The sequence below is a fragment of the Melanerpes formicivorus genome, unplaced genomic scaffold (genome assembly GCF_026170545.1).
Source record: "Melanerpes formicivorus ecotype bairdi unplaced genomic scaffold, bMelFor1.0.p_v2 SCAF_13, whole genome shotgun sequence".
NCBI classification, from domain to species: domain Eukaryota; kingdom Metazoa; phylum Chordata; class Aves; order Piciformes; family Picidae; genus Melanerpes; species Melanerpes formicivorus.
In genome coordinates, this window is record NW_027142365.1 from 18572927 (window position 1) to 18595836 (window position 22910).

Consider the following 22910-nt stretch of genomic DNA (forward strand, 5'->3'; position numbering starts at 1 on the left):
TTACACAGAGGTCCTCTCACCTGAGTCAGCCTTACAAAAGTCATAGAATCATGAAAGGGGAGGGGTTGAAAGGCACCTCCAGAGATCACCCAGTCCAACCTCCCTGCCAAAGCAGGGTCACCTAGGGCAGGTCACATAGCAGCACCTTCCCTCTTGTCCTTTCACTACAGTCCCTCCCCAGCCTTCTCGTAGCCCCCTTCAGGTACTGGAAGGCCTCTCTCAGGTCTCCCTGGAGCCTTCTCATCTCCAGGCTGACAAGGTCCCCATGGCTGCCCAGGGAGGTGGTGGAGTCACCATCCCTGGAGGTGTTCAAGGGGAGATTGGATGTGGCACTTGGTGCCATGGTCTAGCCATGAGGTCTGTGGTGACAGGTTGGACTCAGTGATCCTCGAAGTCTCTTCCAACCTTAGTGAGTCTGTGATAGGGGAGGTTCTCCACCCCTTGGATCATCTTTGTGGCCTCCTCTGGCCACTCTCCAGCAGCCCCAGGTCCTTCTTGTGCTGGGGGGCCCCAGAGCTGGAGGCAGTGATGCAGGTGGGGTCTGAGCAAAGCAGAGCAGAGGGGCAGAATCCCCTCCCTGTGCTGCTGCTCTCCCTGCTCTGGATGCAGCTCAGCACACAGCTGCCTGCTGGGCTGCCAGGGACCACTGCTGGCTCCTGGGGAGTTTGTCCCCAGCTGACACCTCCAAGGCCTTCTCCTCCAGGCTGCTCTCAGCCATTCTCCACCCAGCCTGGGTTTGTGCTTGGGATTGTATTTCTGTATCACCTGCAAGAGTGAATTCTAGTTAAGAGCAGAAGACATTAGCATTGGAGTCGACACCAGGAAGCATGAAACAAAGTTCCTGCAGGCTATTAGGCAGCATTAGCTCATTTGGATCAGAGCTTGCTCCAAAGCCCATTTAGGTAAATGGAACAACTCATATTGATTTTAATGGGCCTTGCATCAGACCCTTGAAAACTAACCACTTGCCTGCTCTATTTGCATAAGGAATTTGCCTACTAAATCTAATAAAAACCTGTGGATCTATTAACTGTAACTGAAAGCCACCAAAAATATCCCACTCCAATGGTTTCCATTAGGCCAGAGGGGAAATTAATTACAGCTCCAATCCCATGCATTAATCAGATGGAAATAAGTGGCAGTCCTTACTTGCATGGCAGTAAACATGGGATCAGGGCATGAAATCAGCCTGTCCTAGGTGGCTGCAAGGAAATAACCTTGCGGGGGGGGACCCCAACTAGACAAAGGTTGCTCAAATGCTTTAACCATCTGCCTGTGAGTCTTTATCAGTCAGTGAAGCTCCTGCTGGAAAACAAAATGTTAATCTCAAAGCCTGTAAAAGGAACCCCAAAGAAGGGGGAATTAATAGAAATACAGAATTGGTTTGGTTGGAAAAGTCCTTTGGGGTCATCAAGTCCAACCATTCTCTAACTCTGCCAAGGCTGAGCAGCACAGGCTGCTCTGTGGCCAGGAGGACCTCTGTTGCTGGCATTGTCACATCCTGGTCTGTTACACTGTCAGCACTGTGCAACAGAGAATCAAGGAATGGTTCCAGTTGGAAAAGACCTTGAAGATCATGGAGTCCAACCATTCTCTAACTCTACCGAGGCTGTGGCTAAGTCATGGCCCTCAACACCACAGCTCTGCCTCTTTGAAACACCTCCAGGGATGGGGTTTCAACCATCTCCCTGGGCAGCCTGTGCCAGTGCTTGAGAGCCTTTTCAGGGAAGAAGTTGCTTCTAAGCTCCAACCTGCTGAAACTTGAGGCCACTTCCTATCACTTGTTACTTGGGAGGAGAGACCAACCCTCACCTTGCTTCAACCTCCTGTCAGGCATTTGTAGAGAGCCAGAAGGTCTCCCCTCAGCCTCCTTTTCTCCAGACTAAACTCCAGCTGCCTCAGCTGCTTCTCATGTGCTATATTTCTGATAAAGAACAGTCCAGGAATTGGTAGCTATGCCTGCTGTTGGGATGAATTTGTTTATGCAGTAGGAGCAATGAAGAACTGGGAAAGCTGTTGAGGCTTTAGGATCACAGGCTCACAGGATGTTAGGTGATGGAAAGGACCTCTGGAGACCTTCCAGTCCAACCCCCCTGCCAGAGCAGGGCCACAGAATCCAGCACAGGTCACACAGGAACACATCCAGACAGGGCTGCAAAGGCTCCTGAGAAGGAGACTCCACAACCTCTCTGGGCAGCCTGCTCCAGGCCTCTGGGACCCGCACAGTCAAGAAGTTCTTCTTCATGTTGAGGTGGAACCTCCTGTGCTGCAGTTTCCATCCATTGTCTCTTGTCCTTTCCCAGGGCACAGTGAGCAGAGGCTGTCCCTGTCCCTTCCTTCCTGACCCCCAGCCCTCAGCTATTGATAGACATTGATCAGATCCCTCTCAGCCTTCTCCTCTCCAGAGTAAACAGCCCCAGGGCTCTCAGCCTCTCCTCCCCAGGCAGTGCTCCAGGCCCTGCAGCATCCTTGTAGCCCTCCCTTGGACTCTCTCCATCAGATCCCTGTCCCTCCTGAACTGGGGAGCCCAGAGCTGGATGCAATATTCCAGGTGAGGTCTCAGCAGGGCAGAGTAGAGGGGGAGGAGAGCCTCCCTGGCTCTGCTGGACACACTCCTCTGAATGCCCCCCAGGACCCCATTGGCCTTCTTGGCCCCCAGGGCACATTGCTGTCCCATGCAGAACTTGTTCACCAGCACTCCCAGGTCCTTCTCCTGGGGCTGTTCTCTAACAGATCACCTGCAGCAAAATGATGTGGACTTGACTAGAGGACAGGTTTGGAGTGGCAAAAAGAGGAGGTTCTTGGTATCAGTGCATTGTCATAGATAGCACTACTCTAGAATCATAGAATTGTCTGGGTTGGAAGGGACCTCCAAAGCTCATCCAGGCCAACCCCTCTGCACTCAGCAGGGACATCCTCCACTAGATCAGGTTGCCCACAGCCCTCTCCAGCCTCACCTTGAATATAGCACAAGCCCTGTGAGGAGAGGCTGAGGGAGCTGGGGGTGTTAAGCCTAGAGAAGAGGAGGCTCAGGGGTGACCTCATTTGTCTCTACAACTACCTGAAGGGAGGTTGTAGCCAGGTGGGGGTTGGTCTCTTCTCCCAGGCAAACATCACCAGAACAAGAGGACACAGTCTCAAGCTGTGCCAGGGGAAGTTTGGGCTGGAGGTGAGGAGAAAGTTCTTCACTGAGAGAGTTGTTAGCCATTGGACTGTGCTGCCCAGGGAGGTGGTGGAGTCCCCATCCCTGGAGGTGTTCAGGAGGGGATTGGATGTGACACTTGGTGCCATGGTTTAGTCATGAGGTCTGTGGTGACAGGTTGGACTTGATGATCTTTGAGGTCTCTTCCAACCTTGGTGATTCTGTAATTCTGTGATCTCATGGATGGGGCCCCAGCCTGCTCCAGTGTTCCACCACCCTCCTGGTGCAGAACTTGTTCCTCACATCCAGTCTCAATCTGCTCTGCTCTTGTTTGAAGCCGTTGCCCCTGGTCCTGTCCCTGCAGGCCTTTGCAAACAGTCTCTCTGCAGCCTTCTTGCAGCCCCCTTCAGGTCCTGGCAGGCTGCTTTTAGGTCTCCCTGGAGCCTTCTCTTCTCCAGGCTGCACACCCCCAACTCCCTCAGCCTGTCCTTGTAGCAGAGCTGCTCCAACCCCCTGAGCATTTTTGTGGCCCTCCTCTGGACCCTCTCCACCAGCTTCTAATGAAAGGGATCTTCTGCAGGTACAAATTGGTTATAAACAGAGGATCCCTAAGGAAGAAAAGCTATGGTGAGAGCTCTGTAAGTTCTGAGATCCATCTGAGCTTGTCAGGGACTGCTGGTGAGGACAAAGGGAAATTTCACACGATGAAGAATCTGAGTTTTCTTCTTGCTAAGACAGTACCAGGAAACTATTTCATTCCAAAAATGATTTCCCTCCATCCCTCCAAGGAAATGTGTGGATTTGACTGAACAAACTTAGCAAGGCAAAGCATCTCTGTGATTTGAGTCTGCTTGGGTTTTAGTTTAGTGGTAAACAGATGGGGGTTGGCAATTCACTGGTAATGAAACCACTTGCAATACATTATTAAGGAACCCAAAGAGTTTTTAGCTTCCTGAAAGGCAGCTAGCTGGAGTCAGAAGACTTCACTGTTCTCCACAAGTGGAAGAAAAGAAAGAGGAAGTGAGAGATTTGGGCAGGGGTGGACTTGTTTGAACACTACACAATTGCAGTCAGGACTTGCTGGTCTAGGTCATGTGAAGTTATTCCCAGGTTCTTGTCCTGTGAAACCCACAGAACTGTGGCTTCATCCCAGCTAGCTCTCTGCACTGGGAGAGGCTGAAGATTGTGCAGTCTCCTTCTCTGGAGACTTTCAAGACCCATTTGGATGCATCCCTGCGTGACCTGGGCTGGATTCTGTGGTTCTGCTCAGGCAGGGGTTTGGACTCGGTGATATTTGGAGGTCCCTTCCCTTGAGCCTGAAGAAGCTCTTCAAGGAATTGTGGCCTAGATTGAAACGTCTTCCTTTTTAAAATGCAGATCTGCCCTACCCCTGCCAGGCAATGAAGATCTAAACCAAGTTCTGAGTGGTTTCAGGGAGAAACTAATTAACTAAAGAAAAAAAACTAATATTCCCAAGCATCCCTGGTATGCTCAGTCCTCTATCACTGCTCACATTCCTCTTCCCTCCTCTGTTTTCACAGGCAGCTTCCCCCAGCAGCTCCCCCTGAATCATCTCTTGCCCTTGAGGAAAAGAATCTCCCTGAGCTCTCAACTTGAGAGTGATTGCTGCTTCCCTGCAAGCATGAGCAGACAAGCCAACACCGATTCCCCTGGCTCTGCAGCTCAGAGAAATCAGAAGTTGTCTCCTCTACAGAGTTTTGCCCAAGATCTAACACCATCACATCTGCAGCTCAGTCAGTTAACCCTTCCAGGACCTCCTGTGTTTAGGCTCTGGGAGTTTCAGAGATGGATCATGGGATGATTTCAGCCCTGAGGAGAGAGACTTGGGGGTGCTGGGGGACAAGAAGCTCACCAGGAGCTCTCAGTGTGCACTTGCAGCCCAGAAAGCAAATCAGAGCCTGGGCTGCAGCAGGAGAAGTGTGGCCAGCAGGGCAAGGGAGGTGATTCTCCCCCTCTGCTCAGCTCTGGGGAGACCCCACCTGGAGTACTGCCTCCAGTTCTGGAGCCCCTATTACAAGAGGGATCTGGAGGTGCTGGAAGGTGTCCAGAGCAGGGCCAGGAGGATGAGCAGAGGGCTGGAGCACCTCTCCTGTGAGGACAGACTGAAGGAGTTGGGGCTGTTCAGTCTGGAGAGGAGAAGACTCCCAGGTGACCTCATTGTGGCCTTCCAGTATCTGAAGGGGGCTCCAAGAAGGCTGGGGAGGGACTGCTCAGGATCTCAGGGAGTGATAGGACTAGGGGGAATGGAATGAAGCTGGAGGTGGGGAGATTCAGGCTGGAGGGGAGGAGGAAGTTCTTCCCCATGAGAGTGGTGAAGCCCTGGAATGGGTTGTCCAGGGAGGTGGTTGAGGCCCTGTCTCTGGAGGTGTTTAAGGCCAGGCTGGCTGAGGCTGTGGCCAGGCTGATCTAGTGTGGGGTGTCCCTGCCCATGGCAGGGGGGTTGGAACTAGATGATCCTTGTGGTCCCTTCCAACCCTGACTGATACTATGATACTATGATACTATGATTTCATCCATGCCTCCATCAAATGAGTTCTGCTCTGCTGCAGAGCTTTCTCACTCTTGCTTTGCTCCTGCACACAGGGGCACACAAACAGCTTCAGCAGGACTCTTCTTGGCACCCCCAGCCTCATGGTTTTCACAAAGAGCACACAAACACCCACTGTGCTTTTTAAGCTGTTCTCTTACAAGAGCTAGAGAAATGGGAACCACTGAAAGAGCCATGGAGCACATAAAGTTACCTGCAAAAGGCTGGCTTCTAGGCTGCTTTGCTTCTAGGGCTTCTTTGCCCAGGATACTTTTGGTGCTCTGCCACTTCAGAGACATTTTGGCCATTTTATGTTTGCTTTCTGTTTTAATCCACAATTCTGCAGTTTTGTTGCTCTGAAAGCAACAAAGGTTTGGGGCATTTCCAATCTGATACCCCAAAATTACAGAGGTGATATTATTTTGCCCTCTTTTCAGTTGGCAGGCAGATAGCATTGAGAATCATAGAGCCACCGAATGGTAGGGGTTGGGAGGGAGCTCTAGAGGTCATCAAATCCAACCCCCCTGCCAGAGCAGGATCACACAGGGCAGGCTGCACAGGAATGCATCCAGGTGGGTTTGGAAAGTCTCCACAGCCTCTCTGGGCAGCCTGCTCCAGGGCTCCAGCAGCCCCAAGCAAAAAAGTTTCATCACACATTGAGGTGGAACCTCCTGGCTTCCAGCTTGTGCCCCTTGTCCTATCACAGGACACCACTGCAAAGAGCCTGGCTCCTTCTTCTTGACACTCACCCTTCAGGTATTTATAGACATTTATTAGATCCCCTCTCAGCCTTCTCTTCTCCAGACTAGATAGTCCCAGGGCTCTCAGCCTCTCCTAATCAGACAGGTGTTCCAGTTCCTTCAACATCCTTGTAGCCTCTGTGGGACTCCCTCCAGTATATCCCTGTTCCTCTTGAACTGGGGAGCCCAGAACTGGACACAGTACTCCAGATGTGAAGTTTGTAACTCTGGCACTCCTTTCATTTATGTTCATCTGATCACAGGCTCACAGGATTGCAGGGGTTGGAAAGCACCTCTGGAGATCATCAGTCCAATCTCCCTGCCAGAGCAGGACCATAGAATCCAGCACAGGTCACACAGGAACACATCCAGACAGAGCTGCAAAGGCTCCAGACAAGGAGACTCCACAACCTCTCTGGGCAGCCTGCTCCAGGCCTCTGGGACCCTCACAGGGAAGAAGTTCCTCCTCATGCTGAGGTGGAACCTCCTGTGCTGGAGTTCACATCCATGATGTTTTATAAAGAAAGGAATGAATGAAAAAAAGGAACCTAGAAGTCTAAAAGGCTTTAATAGCAAATGCTGGATGATAAAAAGCTGTTCACAAAACAGAAGAAAAGAATGAAAACACTTAAGCTAGCTCTGAGCAGCTGGAATAAGTACACTAGGAAAGCAAACAGCCTGAAAAAAGCAATGAAAAAATATAGACTGATAAGGAACAGGGAAGCAGAAGAGAAGACACAGAAGCACATTTGGATTTGTTTTCTTTGATCTGTTAATTACTTCAATAAGCAATGTTTGTACTGAACTGCTGACAAGCACTGGAAGCATGACTGATGGTGGCAAAGCATTGACTGTTTTCTCCAACACTCAGATCCCCAGGCACTGCCTGGGGATTGCTTTCCTGTTCATATGCAAGATGCAGCCCAAATATTCACCTTAAATTGGCAACACAATTCCTTTGAAAGGACTCAAAGCTTAAAGCAATGATTAGAACCACAGAACTGTCAGGGTTGGAAGGGACCTCCAGGAGCAGCCAGTTCCAACCCCCCCTGCCATGGCCAGGGACACCTCACACCACAGCAGGTTGCTCACAGCCACATCCAGCCTGGCTGCAAACACCTCCAGGCAGGAGGCTTCCACCACCTCCCTGGGCAACCTGTGCCAGGTTCTCACCACCCTCATGGGGAACAACTTCTTCCTCACATCCAATCTCCATCTCCCCACTTCTAGTTTTGCTCCACTCCCCCCAGTCCTATCACTCCCTGATATCCTCAAAAGTCCCTCCCCAGCTTTCTTGGAGCCCCCTTCAGATCCTGGAAGGCCACAATTAGGTCTCCTGGGAGCCTTCTCCTCTCCAGCCTGCACAACCCCAACTCTCTCAGTCTGTCTCCAGAGCAGAGCAGCTCCAGCCCTCTGCTCATCCTTGTGGCCCTTCCCTGGACACCTTCCAGCACGTCCAGATCCTTCCTGGCACAGAGGCTCCAGCACTGGCCCCAGAGCTCCAGCAGAGTGGAGCAGAGGGGCAGAATCCCCTCCCTGGCCCTGCTGGCCACACTTCTCTTGCTGCAGCCCAGGCTCTGCTTGGCTCTCTGGGCTGCAAGTGCTCCCTGCTGGCTCCTCTTGAGCTTCTCCTCCCCCAGCACCCCTTCAAGCAGGACTGTTCAGAACTGTAAGGTCACAAAGAGCTGTAGCAGGGAATTTCACAGTGTGAAAGGGCTGGGGCAGCAGTCAGTGCTGGCTTTCACTGATGATTGTCTTCTTCCAGAAGAAGACCTCATGAAGTTCAATAAGAGCAAGTGCAGGGTCCTGCATCTGGGTCGAGGCAATCCCAGGCACAAATACAGGCTGGGCAGTGACTGGCTGGAGGATAGCCCTGAGGAGAGAGACTTGGGGGTGCTGGTGGACAAAAAGCTCAACATGAGCTCTCAATGTGCACTTGCAGCCCGCAAAGCCAATCAGATCCTGGGCTGCATCAGGAGAAGTGTGGCCAGCAGGTCGAGGGAGGTGATCCTCCCCCTCTACTCAGCCCTGGTGAGACCCCACCTGGAGTACTGTGTCCAGTTCTGGAGCCCCTATTACAAGAGGGATGTGGAGGTGCTGGAACGTGTCCAGAGAAGGGCCACGAGGATGATCAGAGGGCTGGAGCACCTCTCCTATGAGGACAGACTGAAGGAGTTGGGGCTGTTCAGTCTGGAGAAGAGAAGGCTCCGAGGAGACCTAATTGTCGCCTTCCAGTATCTGAAGGGGGCCTACAGGAAGGCAGGGGAAGGACTTCTCAGGATATCAGGTAGTGATAGGACTAGGGGGAATGGAATGAAGCTGGAGGTGGGGAGATTCAGGCTGGATGTGAGGAGGAGGTTCTTCACCATGAGAGTGGTGAAACCCTGGAATGGGTTGTCCAGGGAGGTGGTCGAGGCCCCGTCCCTGGGGGTGTTTAAGAGCAGGCTGGATGAGGCTCTGTCCAGCCTGATCTAGTGTGGGGTGTCCCTGCCCATGGCAGGGGGGTTGGAACTAGATGATCCTTGTGGTCCCTTCCAACCCTGAATGAAACTATGAAACTATGAAACTAAGATCCCCACAAGCACAAATATTTTGCTGGGGTGACCTCTGGAAGACATCATAAAATATGCTTACTATATATCTGTTTCTTGAGAAGACTCTCCCAATACATAAAAAAATTAGCCTTATTCAGCCTGAAGAGAAGGCTGAGGGGAGACCTAATCACCATAGACCAGTGCATAAAGGGTGGCTGCCAGGAGGATGGAGACTCCCTGTTGTCAAGGAGCCCAGGGGAAAGACAAGGGCTGATGGGGACAAGTTACAGCTGAAGGGATTCCCATTGGACTCCAGAAGAAAGTCTTTCCCCATGAGAACAGTCAGAGATTGGAATCATCTCCCGAAGGAAGTGGTGGAGTCCCCCCATTTGGTCAGTTGTAAGGCTCAGCCTGCCAGGCTGCTGGGCCAGCTCATTGCAACTCCACTGTCGCCTAGAAAGGTTGGAGCAGATGGTCCTTGGGGTCTCTTCCAACCTGGCATTCTGTGACAGAAGTGCCAGACAGCTACTTAACTTGCACAGCCTCTGTCCATCCAGTTTATATCTCCAGTGACGAGTAAGGGACAAACCAGTGTTCTAATAGGCAGTGGAATGGTAAAGCTTGGATGTTAGAGGCCTGTGGGTTAATGTCAGGATTTAAATGCTGGGACTTAAATTCAGGAGAGGCAGAAACTGTAAGAATTTCTGTGACACTTCCTGTTTCAGCTGAACCACAAAGTGTGAGCAAAACATCATAGTATCATAGTATCAGTCAGGGCTGGAAGGGACCACAAGGATCATCGGGTTCCAACCCCCCTGCCATGGGCAGGGACACCCCACACTAGATCAGCCTGGCCACAGCCTCAGCCAGCCTGGCCTTAAACACCTCCAGGGACAGGGCCTCAACCACCTCCCTGGACAACCCATTCCAGGGCTTCACCACTCTCATGGGGAAGAACTTCCTCCTCACCTCCAGCCTGAATCTCCCCACCTCCAGCTTCATTCCATTCCCCCTAGTCCTATCACTACCTGATCACTCAAGGACATTGAGTGACCTGGTCACTCAAGGACAGACTTGCAAAGGTAGTATCAATCAGAGGCCTGCTGCATAATTTGTGCAGAGAAAGCAGCCCTGCTCTTCAGGTATTAAAAGTCATCACCTCACCAGCCTCAAGCAAAACAAAAGACCCCAGGGAGCCAAAGGGACATTGGGATTCATGTGTGCAGCGGCAGGTTTCTCACACGAGGTTCTGCCCCCAGAAGGCAGCCTGCCTGTTCTGACCCAGTTTTGCTGCAGTTTCATCACACCTCCCCTTCCCACCAAGGAGGCTTCCCGAAGTGATCCCAGTGACTGCCCCAGCTAGTTCTGCATGCAAAGGCATTCCTATTCCCTCCTCTACAACTCACACCTTAATAAGATGGCTAGACACAGATTACCTGCAGCCAACCTCACCGTCTCCCTGTCCTACACTGGCTCCCGATCCCACATACAGAACCAAACCGGTTCCCAAACGCCTTCCCCTAAACCAGGAGGGGCAATGGAGCAGCTCCTGGTGGTTCCCTAAGAAGTCATTGCCTTTGTTGTTTTGAATACATGCAATTTAGAAAGAAGAGAGGAGAGGAGAGGTTCGGAGAGGAGAGGTTCAGAGAGGAGAGGTTCGGAGAGGTTCGGAGAGGTTCGGAGAGGTTCGGAGAGGTTCGGAGAGGAGAGGAGAGGAGAGGAGAGGAGAGGAGAGGAGAGGAGAGGAGAGGAGAGGTTCGGAGAGGAGAGGAGAGGTTCGGAGAGGAGAGGTTCGGAGAGGAGAGGAGAGGTTCGGAGAGGAGAGGTTCGGAGAGGAGAGGTTCGGAGAGGAGAGGAGAGGAGAGGAGAGGAGAGGAGAGGAGAGGAGAGGAGAGGAGAGGAGAGGAGAGGAGAGGAGAGGAGAGGAGAGGGGAGGGGAGGAGAGGGGAGGGGAGAGGAGAGGTTCAGAGAGGAGAGGAGAGGTTCGGAGAGGAGAGGTTCGGAGAGGAGAGGTTCGGAGAGGAGAGGAGAGGAGAGGTTCGGAGAGGAGAGGTTCGGAGAGGAGAGGAGAGGTTCGGAGAGGAGAGGAGAGGTTCGGAGAGGAGAGGTTCGGAGAGGAGAGGTTCGGAGAGGAGAGGAGAGGAGAGGAGAGGAGAGGAGAGGAGAGGAGAGGAGAGGAGAGGAGAGGAGAGGAGAGGAGAGGAGAGGAGAGGAGAGGTTCGGAGAGGAGAGGAGAGGTTCGGAGAGGAGAGACTAGGTTGGAAGTGACCTTCAAGATCATCATGTCCAACCCATCAACCAATCCAACACCACCTAATCAACTAACCCATGGCACCAAGCACCCTATCAAGTCTCCTCCTGAACACCTCCAGTGACGGCGACTCCACCACCTCCCTGGGCAGCCCATTCCCATGGGCAATCACTCTCTCTGTGTAAAACTTCCTCCTGACCTCCTGCCTGAACCTCCCCTGGGTCCTCTTGTTCTGGTACTGGTTGCCTGGGATAAGAGACCAAGCTCTGCCTGTCTACAACCCCCCTTCAGGTAGTTGTAGACAGCAATGACACAATCTGGAAGAGGAGGGAGAACCTGATTCCATAACTCAGTGTTCTGAGACCATCTGGAACTAGAAATGGAAATGGGTTTGAGCTTTTAGTTTTCAAAATCGATTCCATTTCACTATTTTTTTTAAAAAGAAAGCAATACATTACTTAGAAGTTTAAAGAAGGTGAAGTAACACAATCTGAGCTCCTCACCCCTTTACCAGCTGCCCCAAGGTCTGAAATCCCTTTTGATTGATTGTGAGCCTCTTGTTGCTGCATTGGCAGGTGGGTGGTGAGCCCCTAAACCAGGAAGGCTCTGGAGGTGCTGGAAGGTATCCAGAGAAGGGCCACGAGGATGAGCAGAGGGCTGGAGCTGCTCTGCTCTGGAGACAGACTGAGAGAGTTGGGGTTGTGCAGTCTGGAGAGGAGAAGGCTCTGAGGAGACCTTCTTGTGGCCTTCCAGGATCTGAAGTGGGCTCCAAGAAAGCTGGGGAGGGACTTTGGAGGGTGTGAGGGAGTGATAGGACAGGGGGGAATGGATCCTAGCTAAAGGAGGGGAGATTTAGACTAGATGTGAGGAAGAAGTTGTTTCCCAGGAGGGTGGTGACAGCCTTGCACAGGTTGCCCAGGGAGGTGGTGGAAGCCTCCTGCCTGGAGGTGTTTGCAGCCAGGCTGGAGGTGGCTGTGAGCAACCTGCTGTGGTGTGAGGTGTCCCTGGCCATGGCAGGGGGGTTGGAACTGGCTGAGCCTTGAGGTCTCTTCCAGCCCTGACAATTCTGTGATTCTGTACCAGCTGAAGTCTTCAGCTCCTAAATGCATTAATTCCTGTGACATAGATTCCATCACCCAGGTCTGCCAGCAGAAAATAAGGGTGTTGAGAAGTGGTTAAGAGTGCATCTCATTTAGCAGTTAATTCTGAGCTGAGCTAGATCCCACGTTACCTCTGCTGGATTCTGTGGTCCTTCTCTGGAAGGGAAGTTGGACTTGAAGATCTCCAGAGGTCCCTTCCAAGCCCTAACATCCTGTGAGCCTGTGACAGTTGGCACTGCAGCATTCCCAATGCTTCAGCATCAGCTGCAGCCATTAGCCTGGCATTAGTTTGCTTAAATCCATATAACACATGGATCCACTCAACACAGAATCCATGTAATGGTTGGACTCCATGGTCTCAGAGGCCTTTTCCAGCAGAAACCTTTCAATGAAATGGTCAGGAATGTTCTTGGATCTGTAGCAACTCTCATGGCTAATGAGGGCTAAGTACTTAAAAACAAATAAAGCCCACAGCTGAGCTGGAGGTGCTGGGAATGCTGCATTGCTTAGAGCTTCCAACCTGCTGAGTTGTGACTGCTCCTGTTTAGAACAGGCTGCCTCAGGAAAGCCAAAGTAATTAAAGCCAAGCTGAAAGATAATAATACAGACTGAGGAAAAAGGTCTGCAGCAGCAAAGCTGCCTTCTGAAAGGGAGAATGTATCACAGAATCACCAAGGCTGGAAGAGACCTCAAAGATCATCGAGTCCAACCTGTCACCACAGGCCTCATGACTAACCCATGGCACCAAGTGCCACATCCAATCCCCTCTTGAACACCTCCAGGGATGGGGACTCCACCACCTCCCTGGGCAGCACATCCCAATGGCTAACAATTCTCTCTGGGAAGAACTTTAGAATAGAATAGAATAAACCAGGTTGGAAGAGACCTTCAAGATCATCGCATCCAACCTGTCACCCAACACCACTCAATCAACTAACCCATGTAACCAAGCACCCTGTCAAGTTTCCTCCTGAACACCTCCAGTGACGGCGACTCCACCACCTCCCCAGGCAGCCCATTCCAATGGGCAATCACTCTCTCTGTGTAAAACTTCCTCCTGACCTCCAGCCTGAACTTCCCCTGGCGCAGCCTGAGACTGTGTCCTCTTGTTCTGGTGCTGGCTGCCTGGGAGAAGAGACCAACCTCTGCCTGTTTACAACCTCCCTTCAGGTAGTTGTAGAGAGCAATAAGGTCACCCCTGAGTCTCCTCCTCTCCAGGCTAAGCAGCCCCAGCTCCCTCAGTCTCTCCTCATAGGGCTGTGTTCCAAGCCCCTCACTAACTTTCTTCTCACCTCAAGCCTAAGCTTCCCCTGGCACAGCTTGAGACTGTGTCCTCTTGTTCTGGTGCTGGTTTCCTGGGAGAAGAGACCAACCCCTTCCTGGCTACAACCTCCTTTCAGGGAGTTGTAGAGAGCAATGAGGTCTCCCCTGAGTCTCCTCTTCTCCAGGCTAAGCAACCCCAGCTCCCTCAGCCTCTCCTCACAGGGCTGTGCTCAAGGCCTCTCCCCAGCTTCATTGCCCTTCTCTGGACAGCTTCAAGTCTCTCAATGTCCTTCCTAAACTGAGGAGCCCAGAACTGGACACAGGACTCAAGGTGTGGCCTAACCAATGCAGAGCACAGGGCACAATGACTTCCCTGCTCCTGCTGGCCACACTGTTCCTGATGCAGGCCAGGATGCCATTGGCCTTCTTGGCCACCTGGACACACTGAACACAAAACCTCTGCTGTAACTAAGAGAGTTTTCCTTGAGCCAGGTTGTTGTATAAACATGATGAGCAAAAATCAAAGCAGGGCTTTGACTGATGAGGCTGTATCTTGGATGCTGTGTAAAGTTTGGAGCCCCTCAGAACAAGAAGGACATTGAGGTGCAGGAGCAGGTCCAGAGAAGGGCAATGAAGCTGGGGAAGGGTCTGGAGAACAGAGCTGGTGAGGAGCAGCTGAGGGAGCTGGGGGTGTTTAGTCTGAAGAAGAGGAGGCTGAGGGGAGACCTCATTGCTCTCTACAGCTCACTGACAGGAGGTTGTAGCCAGGTGGGGGTTGGTCTCTTTTCCTTAGTATCAGGTGATAGGATGAGAGGAAATGGCCTGAAACTGTGCCAGGGGAGGGTTAGGTTGGAGATGAGGAAAAAGAGTGGAGGTGAACATTCCTGGAGGTGCTCAAGAAGCATGTGGACATGGCATTGGGGACATGGTTTAGTGGCCATGGTGATGTTGGGCTGCCCTATGATTCTGTGAGAAACAAGGAGCCAGCATTGAAATGAAGCATGTCAAGAATCAAGGAGAAGTCAGGTGAGATGCTGCTGATGCAATGCAGAACAGAACAAGACAAACTGCCATCTCCATCCTGCAAGAACTGCACCTTGCAGGAACTAATTGCAGCCTGCTTGTCAGCTTACCATGGAAAGGAGTGAGTTGACTCCTGGAGCTGTTTGTCTCCTCTGCAGTTGGGCAAGGAGCCTAAGAATCCTATGTGACTAAGACCCTCTGATTGCTTCTTCTTTAGGTAGTTTTATCAGTTTTGGACTTATCCAACAAACCACCAGTGCCATGGCCAGGGACACCTCACACTACAGCAGGTTGCTCACAGCCACATCCAGCCTGGCTACAAACACCTCCAGGCAGGAGGCTTCCACCACCTCCCTGGGCAACCTGTGCCAGGCTCTCACCACCCTCATGGGGAACAACTTCTTCCTCACAGCCAATCTCAATCTCCCCACTTCTAGTTTTGCTCCATCCCACCTCTCTCTGCTCATCCTCCTGGCTCTTCTCTGGACACCTTCCAGCACCTCCAGATCCTTCCTGTAACAGGGGCTCCAGAACTGGATGCAGTACTGCAGGTGGGGTCTCACCAGAGTGCTGTGCACTGTATGAAGAAATTGAACTAATTTGCTTCCCTGCCCTTTTGTACTGCTACCTCTAATTCCCTTGTATTTTGCTCACTCATGTACTGCTTCCTTAGAGCCTCTGTTCCACATAACATGTGGCTGTTCAATGCATCACACAGAGGTTTTATTAAACCTGGAAGACCACAAGAAGGTCTCCTGGGAGCCTTCTCTACTCCAGACTGCACAACCCCAACTCCCTCAGTCTGTCTCCAGAGCAGAGCAGCTCCAGCCCTCTGCTCATCCTCGTGGCCCTTCTCTGGACACCTTCCAGCACCTCCAGATCCTTTCCTATCTGGAGTGCCAAGCCCAGAGAGTGGTGCTGAATGGTGCCACAGCCAGCTAGCAGACAGTCAGTAGTGGTGTCCCCCAAGGATCAGTGCTGGGCCCCATCCTGTTCAATATTTTTATTGATGATCTGAATGAGGGCATTGAGTCCATCATCAATAAATTTGCAGATGACAGCAAGCTGGGGGCAGGAGTTGATCTGCTGGAGGGTAGAGAGGCTCTGCAGAGGCACCATGACAGGCTGGACAGATGGGCAGAGTCCAAGGGCAGGAGATTGAACACATCCAAGTGCCAGGTTCTGCACATTGGCCACAGCAATCCCAGGCAGTGCTACAGGCTGGGGTCAGAGTGGCTGAGAGCAGCCAGGCAGAGAGGGACCTGGGGGTGCTGGTTGATGGTAGGCTGAACATGAGCCTGCAGTGTGCCCAGGCAGCCAGGAGGGCCAATGGCATCCTGGCCTGCATCAGGAAGAGTGTGGCCAGCAGGAGCAGGGAGGTCATTGTGCCCCTGTACACTGCACTGGTTAGGCCACACCTTGAGTCCTGTGTCCAGTTCTGGGCCCCTCAGTTTAGGAAGGAGGTTGACTTGCTGGAAGGTGTCCAGAGAAGGGCAACGAAGTTGGTGAGGGGTCTGGAGCACAGCCCTGTGAGGAGAGGCTGAGGGAGCTGGGGTTGCTTAGCCTGGAGAAGAGGAGACTCAGGGGAGACCTCCTTGCTTCCTACAACTACCTGAAGGGAGGTTGTAGACAGGCAGAGGTTGGTCTCTTCTGCCAGGCAAGCAGTACCAGAACAAGAGGACACAGTCTCAGGCTGTGCCAGGGGAGGTTTAGTCTGGAGGTCAGGAGGAAGTCCTATACAGAGAGAGTGATTGCCCATTGCAATGGGCTGCCTGGGGAGGTGGTGGAGTCACCATCACTGGAGGTGTTCAGGAGGAGACTTGATGGGGTGCTTGGTGCCATGGGTTAGTTGATTAGGTGGTGTTGGATTGGTTGATGGGTTGGACACAATGACCTTGAAGGTCTCTTCTCAACCTGGTTTGTTCTGTTCTATTCTATATAAAATGTTATTTGTAGTACAGAGTGTGATACAATTTGGACACTTTGAGTTGATCTAGAACTGAGAGAACTCTGGAGAGAAGTAAAGTGATTAGAAAGCACTGCTCTGTAAGAATGACCTCATTTCTGCAGCTATGATGATTTCAGGATCCCTTCAGCTCACACAACCTCTCCAGGAAAGATCTGGTTTCCTTTCTCTGAATTCCTGCTTGTCCATAACAAATTTATCAAAGTAAGTGACATTAACGCACAAAAAAGTGATTGATTCATATGGTTAGAATGCAGACCTAGGTCCTGCAGTTAATTGCAGGCACTTAAATACATAATTAGAGACATTCTCTTTCTGTGATCCTATTCTTAAGGATGAAACTGCCTAAGTCATTCTCAGGTGTGGTTAAGAAAGGTGATTAACAGACTAAGGGTAGAACAAGCCCCCTGTTTATGTACAGAGCCTGCAGCTCGTTGAAGAACATTCCAAAGGAGTCTTTGCCTGAGCCTTGTGGATCTCTTAGTCAGGGAAAATCAACACAACTTTTGTTCAGCTTGAGATTTAGCAAATGCCACCGGTGAGAGCCTATTATTTCACTTTAAGCCTTAATCAGCATGTGGTTAATGCTCCAAGGTGCTGCCCAGACATCACCATTTAAAAAGCCCAGCAGTTTCTTGGGCAGCCTGACAACTAACTCATGCACAGCCTGCCCTAGCTGAACAGCAGAAGTGCAGCTGGGAAAATAGAATGAACTCTTGTTCAAAACCAGGCTTTGAACCCCTGTGACTGGAGGTGCTTAAAGGATGCAGAGTTGTGGTGCTGAGGGACATGGTTTAGCACCAGCCTGCTAGAGTTAGGGAAAGATTCACAGTATCACAGGCTCAGAGGATGTTAGGGATTGGAAGGGACCTCTGGAGACCTTCCAGTCCAACCCCCCTGCCAGAGCAGGAGCAGAGAATCCAGCACAGGTCACACAGGAACACATCCAGACAGGGCTGCAAAGGCTCCAGAGAAGGAGACTCCACAACTTCTCTGGGCAGCCTGCTCCAGGCCTCTGGGACCCTCACAGTCAAGAAGTTCTTCCTCATGTTGAGCTGGAACCTCCTGTGCTGGAGTTTCCATCCATTGCCTCTTGTCCTATCCCAGGGCACAAGTGAGCAGAGCCTGTCCCTGTCCCTTCCTTCCTGAACCCCAGCCTCGGCTATTGATAGACATTGATCAGATCCCTCTCAGCCTTCTCCTCTCCAGACTAAACAGCCCCAGGGCTCTCAGCCTCTCCTCCCCAGGCAGTGCTGCAGTCCCTTCAGCATCCTTGCAGCCCACCCTTGGACTCTCTCCAGCAGATCCCTGTCCCTCCTGAACTGGGGAGCCCAGAGCTGGATGCAATATTCCAGGTGAGGTCTCACCAGGGCAGAGTAGAGGGCAAGGAGAACCTCCCTGGCTCTGCTGGACACACTCCTCTGAATGCCCCCCAGGATCCCATTGGCCTTCTTGGCCCCCAGGGCACATTGCTGTCCCATGCAGAACTTGCTGCCCACCAGCACTCCCAGGTCCTTCTCCTTGGGGCTGCTCTGCAGCAGGTCACCTCCCAACCTGTACTGCTGCAGGTTATACTTCCCAACTGCAGGACGCTGCACTGATCCTTGTTGAACCCCTTTAGGTTCCTCTCTGCCCAGCTCTCCAGTTGGCCTGGATGATCTGAGAAGGCTTTTCCAAGCAAAATGGTTCTGTGACTCTTTGATTTGTGTTCCACTGGCACTGCATTTTCCAACTATGATTGTTCCTGGTTGTTCCTCGTGGATGGAGAGCTGCACAAAAAGTTTTCTCTTTCTTTGGTCTTCTTCCCCTTTTTGACTTCCCAAGCTAAGGGATGACTGATATTCCTAAAGGGTATTTGCACATAGGCTTACTTTTATCTGCTGAGACTCTCTCATGTGCTGTGTTGAGTTTGCAGGGTCAACCACTGCCTGTCCCACTGAATAAACATGGCTTTCTTTTTTACACAGTTGAACTCACTTGGCTTGTGTAGCAGCAAGTGAGATTGTAAATTCTCCAAGAGCCTGGCAGCAAGGGGGATTTGCTCTGCTGCTGAGGTATTTTATGAGGGCAGCAGAGATGAAAGAACAAATCATTTCAGTTCTCAATAATTGTAAGCCAATTAGGTACTCATAAAACTCTTCCATGCCAAATGGAGGCTGCCTCTGACTGTTTTCATGCAGGAGCAAAGCAGGACAGCTGAGTGATGATAGATCACTCTCAGGTATGATTCATATAAACACCAACATGCCCTCAGAGACAGTAATGCTCTGAGCTGCCATAATTACTCCTGTGTTCAACTGCTAATTATAACACAAACCTCTTCCACAACCCATGGACAAATATATTTGTTCATACACTGCACTCAGCTTGCAGAGGGATGTCCATGAACCAGAAATGTGCCCTGGTGGCCAAGAAGGCCAGTGGCAACCTGGGGTGGATTAGAATGGCAGTGGTGAGCAGGTCAGAGAGGTTCTCCTCTCCCTCTTCTCTGCCCTGCTGAGGCCACATCTGGAATATTGTGTCCAGTTCTGGGCCCCTCAGCTCAAGAAGGACCTCAGGGAACTGCTTGAGAGAGTCCAGCACAGAGCCACAGAGCTGCTGCAGTCAGTGGAACATCTCCCTGGGAGGCCAGACTGAGGGAGCTGGGGCTTGGAGCTTGGAGCAGAGGAGCCTGAGGGCTGCCCTCAGTGCTGGGGATAAAGATGTGCAGGGCTGGAGCCAGGCTCTGCTCAGGGATGTGCAAGGACAGCATAAGGGGCTCTGGGAGCAAGCTGGAGCAGAGGAGGTGCCATGGGAACAGGAGGGAAAACTTTGTCCCTATGAGGGTGCTGGAGGCCTGGAGCAGGCTGCCCAGAGAGGCTGTGGAGTCTCCTTCTCTGGAGCCTTTCCAAACCCCTCTGGATATGTTCCTGTGTGACTTCCCCTAGTGGATCCTGCTCTGGGACAGGAGTTGGACTGGATGATCTCTGGAGGTCCCTTCCAACCCCCAACATTCTGTGATTCTGTGATAGGAATCCTTCTCCCACATCAAATGGCTCCTTTCCCTTTGGGAACAAGGCACTAGTTCAACATGTGCCATGAGGCTCATCTATAAAACATCTGATCCTTCTTTCCTTTACACATTTTTCCCCCCTCTGAAAACCAGACTCCTTTGACTGTGCTGTGCCAAATGAAAGCATAGCAGCACTGCCATAATTTCAAAAGGAAAAATAACAACAACAACCCCTCACCCCCCTCTTCTTTTGTAAGTGAAATACAATGAAATACTAAGTGCCATAGTTTCACAGAATCATAGAATGGTCCAGACTGGAAGGGACCTCCAAAGGTCATCCACTCATAGAATCATAGAATGGAATGGAATGGAATGGAATGGAATGGAATGGAATGGAATGGAATGGAATGGAATGGAATGGAATAGAATAGAATAGAATAGAATAGAATAGAATAGAATAGAATAGAATAGAATAGAATAGAATAGAATAGACCAGGTTGGAAAAGACCTCAGAGATCATCCAGTCCAACCTATCACCCAACACCATCTGATCAACTAAACCATGGCACCAAGTACCTCAGCCAGGCTCTTCCTAAACACCTCCAGGGATGGTGACTCCACCACCTCCCTGGACAGCACATTCCAATGGGCAATCACTCTCTCTGTGTAGAACTTCCTCATAACCTCCAGCCTAAACCTCCCCTGGTGCAGCCTGAGACTGTGTCCTCTTGTTCTGGTGCTGGTTGCCTGGGAGAAGAGACCAAATCCCTCCTGGCTACAACCTCCCTTCAGGTAGTTGCAGAGAGCAAGAAGGTCTCCCCTGAGGGTCCTCTTCTCCAGGCTAAGCAACCCCAGCAATCATAGAATCAACCAGGTTGGAAAAGACCTCAGAGATCATCAATTCCAACACCTCATGACTGACTAAACCGTGGCTTCAAGTGCCATGTCCAGCCCCCTCTGCATGGACATCCTCAAGTAGAACTGGCTGCCCAGGGCCCTCTGAAAGGACACCAGGTATGATGTGTGTTTGTATGACAGCATACCTCCATCAGTGCACTCTGGGGTGAAAGACACATCGTCAAGTGCAAATTCCATGGGCTCACTGCACCCCACCTCAGCTTCGAAGGCGACTCTGAACGGGCTGTTGCTGGAGAGGACCACATTTGCATACATCCATTGGTTCTCTTCATTTCTTCTAGAAGACCACATAAGAATATGCATTCCATGCTCTTCAGCTGCGTATACCTGGTGATAAGGAAAGCCAAGAGAAGGAAGTGAGTTAGCAGTAAGCAACAGAGGAGTGCAGCTAGGTAGAGGAGCCCAGCCCAAGGGTGGTCATGCAGCTGCTCACTGCTGGCTCTCCTAGAATCAAAGGATCATAGTGTTGTCTGGGATGGAAAACCCTCAAGAACACACAGTCAAACCATTAGCTCATTCTGCCAAGGCTGGGGCTAAACCATGTCCCTCAGCAGGATATCTCTGCCTCTTTTCAATGCCTCCAGGGATAGGGATTCAACCACTTCCCCAGGGAGAATGTTCCAGAGAACCTCCAATCCTCAACCCAGCAATGAAGGCTCAACACTAAACCATATCCCTAAGCACCAGGCCTACAGGCTGCTTGATCACCTCCAGGGCTACCTGAAGGGTGGCTGTAGCTAGAAGGGGTTGGTCTCTTCTCCCAGGCAAGCAGCACCAGAACAAGAGGACACAGTCTCAAGCTGTGCCAGGGGAGGTTTAGGCTGGAGGTGAGGAGAAAGTTCTTCACAGAGGGAGTTGTTAGCCATTGGAATGTGCTGCCCAGGGAGGGAGGTGGTGGAGTCTCCATCCCTGGAGGTGTTCAAGAGGGGATTGGATGTGGCACTTGGTGCCATGGTTTAGTCATGAGGCCTGTGGTGACAGGTTGGACTTGATGACCTTTGAGGTCTCTTCCAACCTTGGTGATTCTGTGATACTGTGTTTCTGTGATTCTGTGTTTCTGTGATGGTGACTCCAGCACTGCCCTGGGCAGCACATTCCAATGGCTGAGAACCCTTCCAAGGAAAATCTTTCCTTTCCCATCCCACTTAAATCTCCCCTGGTGCAACTTGAGGCCATTTCTTCTCATCCTATCACTTTTTGTTTCAAAAAACCCAGAGATGTGATGCTAAGAGAAGTGATTTAGCAGCAGCCTTGGGAGAGTTAGAGAGTGGTTTGGCTCAATGATCTTAAAGGCCTTTCTCTACCCAAAATGATTCCATTATTCTATGATATATCATTTTCAGTACAACTCACTGTAAAACCTCCCAGCTGCAGAAATTACTGCTGGCAGTGAGGCTGGTGAAGGGTCTGGAGAACACCTCTTGAGAGGAGTGGATGAGGGAACTGGGCTTGTTTAGAGAAGAGGAGGCTTAGGGGAGCCCTCATTGCTCCCTACAACTCCCTGAAAGGAGGTTGGAGTGACGTGGGGGTTGGTCTCTTCTCTGTAGCAGCAATTGTTAGGGTGGGAGGAAATAGCCTCAAGTTGCACCAAGGGAGGGTTAGGTTGCTGCAAGAGTGGTTAGGCATTGGAACAGGGAGGTGGTGTGGTCACCAGGCCTGGAAGTGCTTAAGGAATGTGTGGCCATGGCACTTTGGGACCATAGTTTAGTGGCCATGGTGGGGTTGGGTTAATAATTAGACTCAATGATCTTTGAGGTCTTTTCCAACCACAGTATCACCAAGGTTGGAAGAGACCTCAAAGATCATCAAGTCCAACCTGTCACCACAGACCTCATGACTAGACCATGGCAAATCAGTTCTAGGACCCTAAGTCAAAGTGGGTCTAAGGTGCAGCATTTTGATGACACCAGCTTCTGTTCTCAGAGAGGTCAGGGAACTTTATCTGCCTTGTCTTTCTTTTCCTTGACATTGAGCTCCTATTTCCCAGAGCACAGGCATAGGTGATGGCCATGGGTTGGTCGATGTGTGGTGGTAATTTGTGTGGCTGCATTCTCAGTGAGGTTTGGCTGGGGTTTCAGCCTGGTGTATGGTTTCTGTGGTGAGTGCATGTCATTCCTCATAACACAGCACACAGGCAACCTGTGGGAGCTGATAGCATTTATTGTAAACCTCCAAGCTGGCACACAGGAAATCTCAGGGGAGCTGCCAGCTTTGCTCCATCTCTCATGTACCCTGCTGGGGAAATCCTGCAATCCTGCCTTCAGCCAGAGCACTGCTGAATAGTTCTATCTCCCTCCTCCAAGTCTTTTCCTACCTATAACCATGTCAGCAAAGGCTTTGTGTTGCTATACACTTTACATCCTGTAGCTGGAGCTTCTAGAAGGCTGATAATTACAAACCCATAGGCTAAATCAAATGAGACTGCAACTGGGC

General features: G+C 51.2%; 1 protein-coding gene across 1 annotated transcript in view; it reads right to left on the reverse strand.

Moving 5' to 3' along the window:
* The window catches only part of MALRD1 (MAM and LDL receptor class A domain containing 1), a 348020-nt gene that overhangs the window by 71709 nt on the left and 253401 nt on the right, over positions 1-22910 (reverse strand). The window contains 1 exon segment of the mRNA XM_068146420.1: positions 20603-20804. Within this exon segment, the coding sequence (XP_068002521.1) occupies positions 20603-20804 (202 nt within the window).